The 14657-nt window shown below is 47.0% G+C and overlaps 1 protein-coding gene across 1 annotated transcript in view; it reads right to left on the minus strand.

Moving 5' to 3' along the window:
- Window positions 1-13126, minus strand: part of Nav2 (neuron navigator 2) — a 271097-nt gene extending 257971 nt beyond the window's left edge. Inside the window, exon 1 of the mRNA XM_026405279.2 lies at window positions 13037-13126. Coding sequence (XP_026261064.2) covers window positions 13037-13108 — 72 coding nt within the window. The 5' untranslated portion in view covers window positions 13109-13126. The remainder of the gene's footprint in view (window positions 1-13036) is intronic.
- Between the last annotated feature and the right edge of the window lie 1531 nt (window positions 13127-14657).

Here is a 14657-nt window from a genome sequence, read left to right on the forward strand (position 1 = left end):
GAGATATATAGGCAAGGATCCAGAATTTGCCGAATGCTGAAATACAGTCAATAAGTAAGCGAATATTCAAATTTTTACAACCAGCACCATAAAATGGGCTACAACAAAACAAGCCACAGCCTCTACCCTGAACCTCCAGGACACATGCGATCTGGAATTTCTTCTCCTACTCACAGGAAAATTTCTAGAGTTTGGAATACTCCCCATCTGGAACTATAAAGTATGGCAGAGTGTAAAAGAAAAGCAGAGCCAAAGCCACAGGGCAAAGCCTTTCTTGCGAGCCAGGAAGGGAGGCACTCTTGCTCCTCTCTCAAACTCCAGAGGAGTCTTACCAGTCAGTGGCAGGGACCGAGAGGACAAGCCAAAGGCTAAAGTCATGTGCACCAAGAGCATAGCACAGTGAGAAGAGGAGCTCGGCAAGGACACTGCTGAGCACCCCAGGCCAAGGCACAGTACTAATCCCTTCCTAGGTGATTAAGGGTCTTTGAGATAGACATGCTGCCTCTACAACCAGCCCTTCATGTGAGCTTGCACAGTCCAGCTGGAATGGTGAAGCCAACTTCTTTCAACAAGTTCAACCAGACTTATGCACACACGTGCACGTGTGCGTGCACACACACACACACACACACACACACACACAATGTGCAGCCATGCATAGGCCATGCAGGTGTCAGGTACAGAGAGAACATTTAAAGGCTAAAGTGGATGGAAATGGCTCAGCCCAAGTGACTTTAGCCTTTTCCAAAACAAGAATTCCTGTCTCAACTATAATCTAGCTAAACACCCCTGCCAAATTCATCTTCCCCGAGCTCAGAGCTAATCTAATTGCCTGCTCAAACAATCCTCAATGGCTCCCCACCACCCCCTGAATTAAAGGCAAACTTGTTACACTGGCCTCCATCCACTCTTCGCCGAATGCACCCACCCCTTGCAGGGGAGACAGTGGGTACGGAAGATAAGAACAGTCTTTGGAATATGACCAAGTTCAGTTGGTCCTTCCTTGGCCCTGGGCATATTCATTTGTAATAGTCTTTCTGTTCCTTAGTCTCATCCTCCATAAATTGGGGATTACAACAAATCTATTACTAGGTAGGGGCTGTCAAACTGTGGGTTAGGCTAATGCCAGCTGACCACCTGTTTGTGTAAACAAAGTTCCACGTGACACATCCACATCCACTTGTGGTGTCCGGCTGCTTGCATGCTTCCAGAGCAAGGTGGAGCAGCTCTGAAAGAAAGACCTTTGGCCCACAAAACCTCATACACTTAATATACAACTCTTCCCAGAAAAAGTTTGCCTGCCCGTGTTCTAAGGACAAGATAAGATAACATGTCTATACATCCCAGATGCTCAGCAGTAGTAATTGTGATTACTCTTAGAAAAATGGGTCAACCTCACCCTTCCCTGTCTCTGAACCGCAGTTACTCTCTCCACCTGAGTGTCCTGCCTGGGGCTGCCCTCTGGGTTCTACTCCAATGCCTGTCCCTCTATGAAGTCATCCTTAGTTCCCAGATCAAATCCTTGATTGCATATGATGTGGAGCTTATAGAGAACTCGGATTTTGGCACCAACTTCTTACTCCCACCACCAGAGGTGAGCATCAGACCTGCCTCGCCCACCTCTGCATGCCTGGCAGAGCCTCCCAGGGAAGCTGGTGTGTGGCAGGAGGGTAGCAAGTGGCTACCAGGATGAGCTGAACAAGGAGCAAAAGGGTAAATCTTGGGAAATTGATTACATATGAGACTTAAATAATGTGAGTTCTCAGTGAATCCTTAATCCAGAAACTCTTTATTGATTAAAAAGAGGAGGGAGCAAGGAAAATAAACTACATAGGTCAAGCTCATTAATCAGGACTCATCTAACAAGGGTCATTGATTATGGAGTTTCCCCTGCCCTTCCCCACCCTAACTCTCAACTTTTTGAAGGGTTGAACCAGAAGAAAACACCTAGTTTTATTTGTAAACCAGTTTTCATGAGCCATGGACCTGGGACTCAGGCAGAGATAAACTCAGCCCCAGCTTCTTCACTTCTCTTTTGGTAGCTCATGCAAGCAAAAGCATTCCTCCAAAGGGCCCCCTTAGTTTTTCCAGCACAAATGGTGCAATACGCGTTTGAAAGATTTTTAGTGAGGGCTAACACGGGCAGGGCCTCCTTTCTAAGTCTCTATTCAGAAGGAATTTCTGCAAAGTCTCTCATTCTCCCAAGTTATACGGAACAGTAGGGTGCTATTGTTTTGCAGGAGCACATTGCTTCTCGGACCTGGTTTGATCCCAGGAAGGGACCTGTGACCTTTTAAGGACAAAGAGCCACATAGTAGGAAAGAACAAAACCACCATTCCTACTCCCAACCTCAATTCACCAAACCACACCCAGGAGAAAGGTTCCAGAATCTAATGCCCAAGCAGGAGTGTCCTCCAATGCAGCTGACTTCGGGGTCCACCCCTGCAGCTCACTGACTCTTCTCTCTGCAGACCCTTCTACCCAGAAGAGACTACAAGTTGCAGAAATGCTCTGTGAGACAGAGAGAGAGAAGCTGCTGTCAAAGGCTTAGAAAGCTAACAGGGGGAGGAAGGCAAAGACAGCAGAACAGTGAATTCATCTGCATTCACTTTTTTCTCCTTGACAAGATGTCAAGCAAAGCCCCATTTGTTTGCTTATCACTCCACATCATTCTCTGTCAAATGGGCTGCAATCCAAAAGGGAAAACATGACAGATCAGTCATAGTAAAGAACCTGATCACCAGTTATAACAAAAATGGATAATAACTGTACTGTGTTAAAACAACGTTAGCAAACAATGTTGCTAAATGTATACTACAATTAGCCCTTGAATGAAGGAGGGTGCCACTCTAAATCCGGAACCCAAAATATGCCACAAAATAACTGCACCAGAAGCATTAGAATGAAGTCAGAGCAATCACACTAGAAACCCAGACTGGCATCTAGCCAAGCCGATGGACCCAGGAGGCAGGTGGCAAGGGGACAGCAGTCCCAAGAGAAACAGAGCAAAAGGCACCTCATAGAAGGAAATGCCAATGTGGAGCCTGGAGATTAAAGCCAACGGCACCTGAGGCCGTTTCCAGGGTATTCCTTTGTAAAGGGAATGCTATTGCTTGGCCTCTGTTCAACAGGCCTCACTCCAGATTTTGGTCACATCATCAAGATAACATTGTTTCCATAACTGAGCAGTATGCAGTTAAATGGCTTAAGTCTGATTACTCTGTAGTACAAAAAAAAAAAAAGATTGCAACAATAGCAGATATAATATTCTCCCTGTCCTTGGCTACCACAAAGAATGTCACTGCTGACTCAAGTGTTTATAATTTTAAGAAAACCAAAATGCACATTTGGGTAAGACTGGTGACACATTTATTCTGCACCCTTAGTATCTAGCAAGGCATGTGGTATTCACACTAAGGGTGGCACCATGTATTTCCATCACCTTTTAACTGCATGGGGTCAGTGGGGGGCTGAAATTAGCTGGTGGCTTCTTCCTACTCACCCCACCCATCAGAGTCTAATATATCCTCCCATCAATAGCCCCTGCCTTGGGATTGAAAATCACTTGCCTTATTCTAGCCAAATGGATGAAATGGCATCCCCAGCCCCATACATGGGTGAAATAAGTAGACAGAGAGAAGCAAATGTTTGCTCAGCACTGCACAGTACAATGGGGACTGGCCTGAAAACTGGCTCTGCTTCTGAGAAAAGGAGTCTGGTTCAGTGTCCTCAGAGCATCCCATAGGCCCAACCTTGAGGACACTGACCCCTCTCCATCCCCACCTTTGTCACCCAATGTACCACTGGGGGCATTTGTGGCCTTTCAGCAGCTACAGTTATCAAGAAGGCAAATGCTTGCAGTCTCAGGTACTGGCGAGGACCCTGGTGCTTGCTTTGCCTTACCAGCTTGGTGACCCTTGGTGTGTCATTTCTCCTCTGAGCTTCACTGTCGCTCAGTTATACAGCTGTCTTATTCACTAAATGAGATCATGTGTTGTTTTTCACCGAGCATTCAGCACAAAGTATTTAATAAATAAATAGCTCTTGGTGGGCACAGTGGTGCACACCTATAATCCCAGCTGCCTTGGAGACTGAGGATAGCAGGAGGATAGCCAAGTTCTAGGTTAGCCTGCGCAACTTAGTGAGACCTGTTTCAAAATAACAAGGACTGGGGATGAAGCTCAGTGGTAGAGCATCTGCCTAGCATGTATGAGGCCTTGGATTCAATCCCTGTATCACACACACACAAAAGCAAGTATTATTCTAGCAAGAACCTCAGGTAAACACACAGGATTTCATGTACCCTCGGTGCTGCTTTCAATAGGAAAGGCTTTTCTGCTTTCATGAGACCACTAGAAAGCTGGGCTTCTGGAGCACTGAGATGTGACTGGGTTTGGCACTCCTCACCTGAGCACCTGGACACTCCTGCTAGCCCTTGCTCTTGAGGTACACTTTGTAATATGGTCAGCCTGAACCACTGTATTAATCCATGTTTAGACCAGCAGGGGTTGGGTAGGGAGGAGCCAATGCTGGTTTCCTTCCTCTTTATCTGCAGTAACCTTCTTGCCTACAAAACCACCAAACATTCTTACACCCTGATACCCACCCACACGCCTGCCTTTGTTACAGTGATACCTACACATGGCTAGCATGGCTTTGCTTCTCCACAGTCTGGATTTCCATCCTTCTCCACACGCTGGTGCCATCCTAACTCCTATTTTACCTTTGCACATAGGGTGAGTTGCTTAGAGCTTCATCTACCTGACCTACCTGACCTTGGGCACCTACCTGACCTTGGTGAGGTTCTTGCTTCTTTCTTATGTAGGATCATAACTACCAAATGTCCTTCTATAGTCAGATTTAGTTTTCCAATATGTCTCATCCACTTCCTAGCAAAAACATCGTGGGCAAGTTAAACTATCTGAGCCTCAATTTCTTCTGCTGTAAAATGAATCAACTACCTATTCAGGTTACTGTGAGACTGAAATGAGATCAACCAATCCCTGGCACCTACTAAGGGCTGAGTGTGTTAGCTATGACTTTAATTACACAAAGATGCTGAGATATCATGTGAACATTTTGCATGAATTCCATTAGTCCCCAACTTGCCTGTGAGGAAGGTATCATTTTCCCATTTTACAGATGAGGAAACTGAGGCACTAAGAAGTTGAAAGGGACTTTCTCAGTGAGCGGACAGGGTTTGACAATAGCGGCTCTGGCTCCTAATGATTCAATGTTACTACAGAGGGGCCACACAGAATTTCCTAGCCAAGGAGGGTCAAGTGCCATGGCAGTGTGGGAAAAGGAGCAAGAGAAAGAAAGGCTTATTGCACAACAGTCATCCCAGTGTCTCCTGTCCCTGGGAACAGAACTGGCCGCTTGTCACTCAGGACTAACAGACCCAAGAGGGGACCTGACACTTTCCCATGTTGCCAAAGCACAAAGCAAACAATTTCACAACAGTGTTGGGATAGCAAAAATAAAAATGCCAATGTAACACAAGTTATCAGTACAGGGTTGTATTCAGGGAAATGCTCAGGGGTAAAGTCCCCTGTTCTTCCAGTCTGCCGCAGGGCCAGGCTGGGACCCCATGCAGTAGCAATGCCAGGGCATTGCCTGGGAATAGCTACACAATGGTGGCATTGTCTGTGAAAAACACCAATGAGTTGCAGGTGGGAGTGCAAGGCAACTCCAGAGATTTTGAAATACTGTCTTCCAAAAAACCAGGTTGGTGAATGTACTGGGAGGGTCTGGTGATCTTAAGGATGAGGGCGTGAGTGCCTGCTTCCGCCACACCTCTGGCTAAGCCACATTCACTGTCTAGTCTAGGATCTTCCCCTCTTGGGCTTGGCTTTCCTGGGACAGAAAACACCCTGCACCACACTTTACAGGACACAAAGTACTTTCCCATCCACATCCTCCCCTACCTATGTGACCACTATCACCTATGTGCTGGGGGAACCTGCGGCTGTGGGATCTGCTGGGTGCTCTCTGGCTGTCATCTCCTCTATAATCTCTCCCCACAGCAGTAACAGCTCTACATGACAGGGATGCTTGTCTGTTTTGCTCACTGCATTTTTCAAAACATCTAGAACACAGCACATAGTAGGTGCTCACTAACAATCATTGAATAAGTGAAGATACACATTTTACATACTGAAAAACAAGCTCTAAATGGTCAAATGTGTGCCAGCGTTGCACAGCTAACAGGAAGTTGACCCAGGTCCCAACAGCAGGCAGAATGTTTCTCCATTTGACAATAGTGGCTTACTTATAGGATCCACTTGTTTGTGGATGTTAAAATGCTACTTTAAAAAATAGAGGTGGGGGCACGCCTGTAATAACAGCTGCTCCAGAGACTGAGGCAGGAGGATCACAAGGCTTCCTGGAAAATGGAATAAGGTCAAGCATGGATGAAGACTGGAATTCTTACTGGTCACTTCAGAATAAAACTGGGTCCCTTTCCAACCTTAGGATCCAGGTCTGAACAACTTTTCACACAGTATCTAGTGGCTTCAAGAAAGCCAGCATCAGAGCTCCGCACAAAATTGTTCAAGCCTCTTCTCTCCTCCCTTCCTGCACTCATTCCTTACTAATTAGACCATTCCTCCATTGCCAAGGGTGGGAACAGGGCCCCAGCAGGTGGGGGAGGCCCTGCTGAGCACACTGACAGCAGCCCTAGTGCAGCAGCCAAGCAGGTGCTGCACCTGGAGGGTGCAGACCATAGAGGAGACAGGCTTCCTTGGGTCTGGTCACAAACTCATCATGTAGCCTCCACCTGTTCCTCCAAACCTTCACAGCTCCCTCATCTGCAGACTGCAGGCAGAGATGCCCCAATTGTGCCTCTTGGTCACCCTCATTCATTTAAATGCCTCCAACTTTAGGCTTTCTAGACACAGCCCCCGTGACTTTAGGCCCCACCATCCCCAGCCAAGACCTTAGCATTCTGGGTGACCTCTGACAGGTTGTTTAACCTCTCTGAGTCTTGGTTTCCTCTTCAAAGGAATTGTTGAGTAGATGGAGAGATTAGATCTCAAGGACTCCACACCTGTTTGGGCAAAAAGGATGCCAAGGTTTTGTGACCTTAGGCAACCATCACTCTCTAAGCCTCAGCTTCCACACCCACAGAATGGGATAATAATCTACTCTCTGTGGTGAGAATCAAAGGTTCATAAAATGTGTAGCACAGTGCCTGGCACATAGGTGGTACCTGGAAGTGTCTCCTTTCCTGGGTTGCCATCATCTCCAGGTACCCAGTCCACAAATTCCACCAAGCCCATCAGCCTCTCCCACTCTAGTTCCCTCAGCTGGCAGGTGACCCAGTCTGCCTCCACCCCTCTACTTGGCAGAATGCTCCCTTCTCCTAGAAACTCATCCTGACGGCCAGGCCTCTCTCTCCTTTCTCTAAAATCCAGCACACAATTAAAACAAGCCTGAGGAGACTCCTCTACTTCCCCCTCCCCCAAATGCCTATTCCATACGGTAAAACCCAGGTCTAGGGTCAGTCCCTGAAAAGCCATTCCCAGACTGCTTGGCACACAGAATTATTTGCTCCTTCCTTTTGCCTCTAGCATGTGTCTTTACTATGGCTGTTGGCCACTGTTCACATTGTCCATCATGAGGAGCTCCCCACAGTACAGAACAAGTTTCCTGTGCCATTGAAACACCAGCACACCTGACTCACATAAAGAAGTGCTCAGTGACTTGCTGATGGGTAAGTGGGTGGGTAGATGGATGGATGGAAGGAAATGGCATGGAGGAAGGGAAGGAGCCAAGGATGGAGAGAGGCAGACCCGGCCAAACAGACTGGTGAATGCTCAGATGGATGGACATATGGATGATTGGTGGAACAAAAGATGGATGAAGGATTAAATGAGAATCAGTTGGATGAGCAGACAAATGGACGGATGGGGGAGATAAATGACTCTGTTCCCTCTTGCTGCCTAGATCACACAGTCCATGAAATCAAGATGATATTTCATGTATTTTTTTAGCAAAAGGCACAGAACTGGTAAGGAACAGTTTGCTCAGAGGCAGTTTTCAGCAGCATATTTATAGGATCCACTTGTTTGTAGATGTTAAAATGCTACTTTGAAAAATAGAGGTGGGGGGCACGCCTGTAATCCCAGCTGCTCTAGAGATTGAGGCAGGAGGATCACAAGTCTGAATCCAGCTTCAGTAACTTAGTGTGACCCTGCCTTAAAAAAAAGGGGGGGGGGGACTGGGAAAATAGCAGTGACCGAGCACTCCTGGGCTCAATCCCCAGTACCTCTCCTCCCTACAAAAATCCCACAAACACACATACAGTAGTGTGCCAGAGCAGGCGTGTACTGGCTCAGCACAGTTGACTGTAAAATGCTCAGGAAATTCAGGAGCTGGCTAACTAGCAATTATATTAAAGTTAAATTATTTAAACTTCCAATTAAGTTATATTTTTAAAGTTGGTAATAAATACTCAAAATTCCTCACTTTTATTACATCTTACTGTGCCTGTGCTCTTGAGGTTATTTGCATCTATTATGCCTGTACTAAGGCACATCTATCAACTACTGCACATCTTCCCAGCTCCCAGTTCAAGGGTGGCCCTTTGGTAGACAGAAATCAGGCTTTCCTGGCTTTCCCTTGGTAGGCGGATTTACACCATGGAAATGGACAAGTGCAACCTATCAGGCTTTTTTCTTTTTTTTAAAATTTTTTTTTAGTTGTTGATAAACCTTTATTTATTTTTTAAATTTATTTACATATGGTGCTGAGAATCAAACCCAGTGCCTCACACGTGCCAGCCAGGCTTTTTTTTCTTGAAGATTCTGGTGTTGAACTTCAACTGAGTCAGCTCCCTCCCCCTCCACAAGGAGATCTGTTTTGTGTAGTGATTGGTATAAGCATGCAAATTTAGGAAGGCAAGACTGAGCTAAAATGCTTTGCATGAGAAAAAAGGAATTCAGGGAGGCTGGGAGGAGCCAGCAAAACTGGGAAGCAGAGAGGCTGTGTTGATGGTGGGAACAGGTAGAGGGGCATTCCTTGAAGTTGTGTCAATATAAACTGTCCACCATGGAAATCTTATATAAAGTCTACATCTTGCTTGCTTTCTAGGGTAAGTGGAAACTTTCTCAGAAATCACAAGAGGTGCTAAGTTCTGCTTGCCAGTGGGTTAAAGGACAGGAGAGAGTGAGCCAGAGCCATGGTTAAGTTACTACCAGTTATGACAGTGACAGGGTTCATTCCCAGGGCCAAGTGGGTGGATGGTAAGCTCACAATATCCCTTTGAAGCAACATCTGCAAAGGGTACTTTTTGCAGGGCACTTGCTGGAGAAATGCTGGCTGAAAGGCCCTCTGGGTGGCCTCATCCCTCCTTTGCACAGGTCTCCCTACCCGCCCCTCACCCCCACTCCTCCACCAACCCACCCTGCTCAGGTACTCTTCCTTCCCAGCTGCCAGCTCTGGCCCTGTCTCTGCCTGACCCGGGTGATGCAAACTCACCTGACCCACGTTCCATTCCATCAGGGCTGGAGGCTCCAAGGAGGCACGCAGCTCTGGCGGGGAATGGTGAGTAAGAGTTCCCGGCCAGCATTTACATTTCCAGCCTGCTTCCAGGCTAGATCGCCAGGAGGTTGAGGGAGGAAATGCAATCACTCTGGGAGGCGGGTGTTTTTTGGTTTTGTTTCGTTCTGAATGGCGAAAGGGCTTTGTTAAGTTTTTCCTTCTTTTTTTTTTTTTTTTTTTTTTTTAAGGGCCACTCTGATCACTCAGGTGAATGACTAAATAAGTGTACACAACCAATTAAAACTCCCAACATCCAATGCAAACTGTGTGCCTACACAGTGATTATTTATAGATGCATCTCACCCAAGAAACCTGAGCAGCTGCTGGCAGTTTAAGGACTTCCCCTGGAGTACAGGGGAAAGGTTTCTATAAAGACTGCAAAGGCAGTTTGATAAGAGTAGCAGATCCAGAGAGGACTCGAAGACAGTCCCTTCTTCTATGAGGGGCTGTAACTGAAGGTGCAGCCAGAGCAAGGTGTTAGGGTCCTCCTCTGGTTTCACCTAGAGAAAGAGGAGTTGGAAAGCTTAGGACCCTGGATTTTATATATATATGAATGATGTGCCAATCAGAAATCAAGAACCATAAGGCATTAGCCTTGAGTTGGTCAACTACAAAATATTTAAACCCCCAAAGCATTTGATTAGGTGAGCAAATACTCTGTGTTAAAGTCATTCTATAAAACATAAACAACACACACTTCCCTAAATTGTGTTTGAGTAACAAGAAGAAAATGATACTTCATGGTTATATGAAGCAAGTGAAGTCAGATCTGGGACCAAATCCTGGCTTCAACCTGTTATTCCATCCAAATCCAGGCAAGTCATGCACTCTCAGGGAGCTCCGTGTCTCCATCTGTGCCATGGCAGTAATGACAACCGCCGGCGAGCAAACTCAGGTTCAGGACAAAACGAGAACAAAATTTGAAGCACCTGCGAGTGCCCAGCACAGTACTTGGTGAAGGCTGAGGCCTATAAGGCAGGCACAGCGTGCCATGCGGCATCCCAGTGGGCAGAGAGGCCCCAGACCTGGCAGAGACATTGCTGTGGCATTTGTGGGAAAGTTGTGTGGCAAAGGCTTTAAAAAACTCCGACTGCAGGCGGTTCCCAGCAGTGGCTGGCGCTGTCCTGCCCCTGGACCGCACTTCCCTCTCCTGCCCCATTTGGGAGCCTCATTCCTTTCTCAGCAACTCCACAGCCAAGAGACTTGGCCACAGTGAAAGTGACCGTTATGCCCCGGGCCCTTCTCCAGCCCAGATGTCAGAGCACCCAAGCTTGGGGGCATCTTGGTTATTTTGCATTTTGTATTTTTGTAATAGGATTTTACTAAGAAGACTTCCAGATACCAAGCTGGTACCCAGGAAAGAAGCGGTGTCTCACCTCCCCAGGGAACAACCTGGCCCGGAGCACAAAAGAACGATTCGCACAAAGATACTATTTATTCTACAAACTCCTGGAAGAAAGCCCTGATTGATTCATCTCAAGAAGAATAATAAAGTCCTAACAACAACAAAAGTGCCTCTGCCTCCCATACGAGAGCTCACAATTTATAAAGTTCTTTTACAAACACAATCCAACTTGAGCTTCACCACCATCCAGGGAAACAGGGCAGAGGCCCATGTCCTCCCCATTTCATGGGCGAGGCAAGGGCAGATCTGTCAGATACAGACCAGCGTCAGTCCTACAGGCCAGTTAATTCCAACACAGTTCCTTTATGTCACCCTTCATGTCACAAGGTGGTTACAAAGAGCAAGTTATAGCACAATACTGAAGGGACTCTCCAGTTCTTGAGGGGAGTCTGAATGCTGTGTCTCCCCAGCCAGGTTCAGTAGGGGATGGAAATCCCCATGCAGACGTGCAAGATGTGTTCATCAAAGCTCAGAACCACATACCAGAGCTGCCTCTTTCTGAAATGTCTATTTTTAACATCCTACCTCAAAAGAAATCCCCTCCACAGGGCAATGAGCCTAGACCCCAGGAGTTTAAAAAAAAAAAAAAAAAAAGACATCCCCCATTAATCATGCTCTACCCGACGAGTATTAGAAATCTAAAGCGATGGTGACCTGTGTTCAATACCCCGCTAGCCTCACGCCTTTAATAGGATGGAGGTGGCGAAAGAACACAAACCAGAGGACTCTACAGAGTGGCCCATGTGGAGAATGTCCTCAAAACTGTGTCAAAGCTATCTTCGTGAGGGGAATTTTTCTCCCATCATCCGGACCCACATCATCCATATCCTTTTTCATAAAGAGCAACACAGAATATCTGCTCTGTAAGCAAGTACTTTAGAGGTTTAAACGTTTTATACTTGTCACTGAGAGATCAATTATATAGGTATCACTCAGCAAGTGGGAGCAGATTGGTCCTCCGAGAGCTGGAGGCCCTGCCACACTGCCTTCTGATGGGAAGGCTATTGAGAGGCTGGGCTAGACATCCGTATGGCGGTGATGGGGGGGTGGGGAACTACATCATTTTTGTAAGAAGACTAGCCTAAGGAAGTCCTTTAAAACTGTGGCTTTCTGTCCACTCAAAACATATCAAAGTGGGCTGGGGATGTGGCTCAAGCAGTAGCGCGCTCGCCTGGCATGCGTGAGGCCCGGGTTTGATCCTCAGCACCACATACAAACAAACATGTTGTGTTCACCAAAAACTAAAAAAATAAATATTAAAATTAAAAAAATACATATCAAAGTGAACAACCTCATTATCAAACCAGTGTGCCACCCCACTAAGCACCAAGACTGCCACTAGCCCTGGGTGACATGCATAATATGAAAGCTAAGCAAGCTTATGGTAAGAAAAGTGCACCTTGCCTTTTTGCTCTGTGAATGAGAACTCCCCCACGGATCCTCCGTAGCTAGCAGGAAACCACGGAGGAGGCTGCCTTCCAACCTGAAAGACGCCATCAGGTTGCCCTGGCCAGGGGAAGGAAAGGGCTATGGTGCCCTGCCTGGAACATTCCAGAGCCTCACTGCACAGGAAATCTCTTCCAGTTGCCTCCAAACAAATCCTTCCTGCAACTGAAGCCCTCCCGGAGAATCCCTGACATCTCCTCCAACCCCAGAGCAGTCCATCTCTCTCCCATTTGCACCTGCTGAGGTCCAATTAAGGAAATGACTGAAACCTGCCACACCTGTTGCCATCCATGACCCTCCTGACATGGCCTGGTCAGCTCCTCCATGGGTCTGTACAATTGTATTTTCTCAGGCCAACAACAATTATGGACAGACAGAGCCTTCTCTACCTGCTCTAAAAATACAGCCTTCAGCCCTTCACCCCACGAGGATGCAGGGACCAAAAAGCAACTGAGAAGTGATAGTTTGCTCAGCAAATTGTTCTGCTGAGGAAAAGACCTGTTTGGAGGGCTTGTGGTCCCACCCAGCATAGAAAATGAGTGGGAACTGTCTCTAAACACAAGCCCAGTGCAAACAAACTTCATCGCTTCATCGGCTCTCCCCAGGGTCCTGCCAACGCCTCCTCTCGCGCAGTTGCTTACCACTTTATAATGGTCACAGGAATCCCGACTTTGATCCCTGGCGGGAACCCATACGTTGATGCTTATAGGCATGGCTCAACCCACAGCGTGGCGAGGTCCTCCGCAGTCAGCAGCCTGTGCCTTCTCTGGGGGTGTCTAGTTCAAAGCACTGCAGAGGCGTGTGAAGCCTCAAAGGTTAATTTTAGCTGAAGTCACGCACCCGCTGTGGTCAGATTTTCTTACACAGGCCACCTCCTGAATAGCAGCAGCTTATGTTACCCCAACCCACAGGGCGGCCCTCTGGCCCCCTGCCCTGACTCCAGACTGCTGCGATTCCTGCATCTCCATCACCCCCACCAGATTCTCTTTGGCCTCCAAAATAATCTGACTTTCGGTGCTTACGTTTTCATGACACACTCAGGGGCAATAAATCCTGGTTTCTTTGGCGGCCCCAGACAAACAAACCTGCAGAGTCGATGGCTGCCCCTGGCCTATTCTTGGCAAAGGCTAGGCAAGGAAGCTCTAGGCTGTGAAACTTCAAGTCAGCAGGGCAGTGGCTGCAGGGGTCACACAAGAGCTGGGACTTATGGCTTTCAAGTTCTCTTGTGGATTTGGGCAACCTTCCTTGGCACTTTCAGTCACGGGGTGCCTCCACGTGTCTCATCTTGTGCCTAATGCTCTGCAAAGGAAGGGTGACAGCACCTGCCCTTACATTTTTCTCTACAGCCAGTGAAGGAGAGAGGAATCTGCATGTTTCAACCCAGGCCTCCTACAAAGTACGAGAGAGTGTGGGCCTCCATTCAGCTTTGATGAGATTTTGAAAAGGCTATTAGGCATCAGCATGGGTGCTGGATTCCGAATTTAACAAGTGGACCAGTGCAGCCTTCAGGAGGAAAGTCATTAGAAGGGCCCCATGTCAGGCTTCACACGCTGTCAAACTCAAAGATAGGGGCCTGGCAGTTTACCCACCCATGTGCAAGAGTCCCCTGCTGAATGGAATGGGGATTTGCTCAAAATTGCCTTTGGTCTTTTCCATTGTGGACAGAACATAGAAAAGCTATGAGAAAAAATTAAACTCAGAGTAGCCAAATGTGCTCTCCAAACAAATCTCACAACATTGCAGACAAAACTCGGGTGTGCAGTGATTTAAAAAGGCAGTGTGGCCAGTTCCAGAAACTGCTCCAAGGAAGATGCACTGTGGTATCTGTGCCCCACCTTTGGTCTCTCAGTCCTCTCCTGAGGCATCCTAGGCCTATCCTTTATAAGATTCAGAATAGTTGTAATTATTTAATCATTCAGATACTTACTGAGCCCAGACTGTGGCAGGTACTCTTCTATTTAAAGGACTGACAGTAAAGAAGAAAGTGCTTTCATGAGGCTTTGTTCTGTTGAGGATGATGGGCAGGAGAGTGATAAAATGACAATGAACAACAAACTAATAATAAGCAAACTAATATCAGACAATAATAAATGCTATGGACAAAATGTAATCCAGAAAGAATGACAGGTGTAGAGATGTTGTGGTAAAGGAACCAAGAACAGCCTAAGTAGGTAACATTTGATTGAAGACCCAATTGATAAGCTAGGGACAACCACACAAAGACCAAGGGCTAAGGTCCTTCTGGACCAGCAGCATTTGCAT

Source organism: Urocitellus parryii, chromosome 4, assembly GCF_045843805.1.
Source record: "Urocitellus parryii isolate mUroPar1 chromosome 4, mUroPar1.hap1, whole genome shotgun sequence".
Lineage (NCBI taxonomy): Eukaryota > Metazoa > Chordata > Mammalia > Rodentia > Sciuridae > Urocitellus > Urocitellus parryii.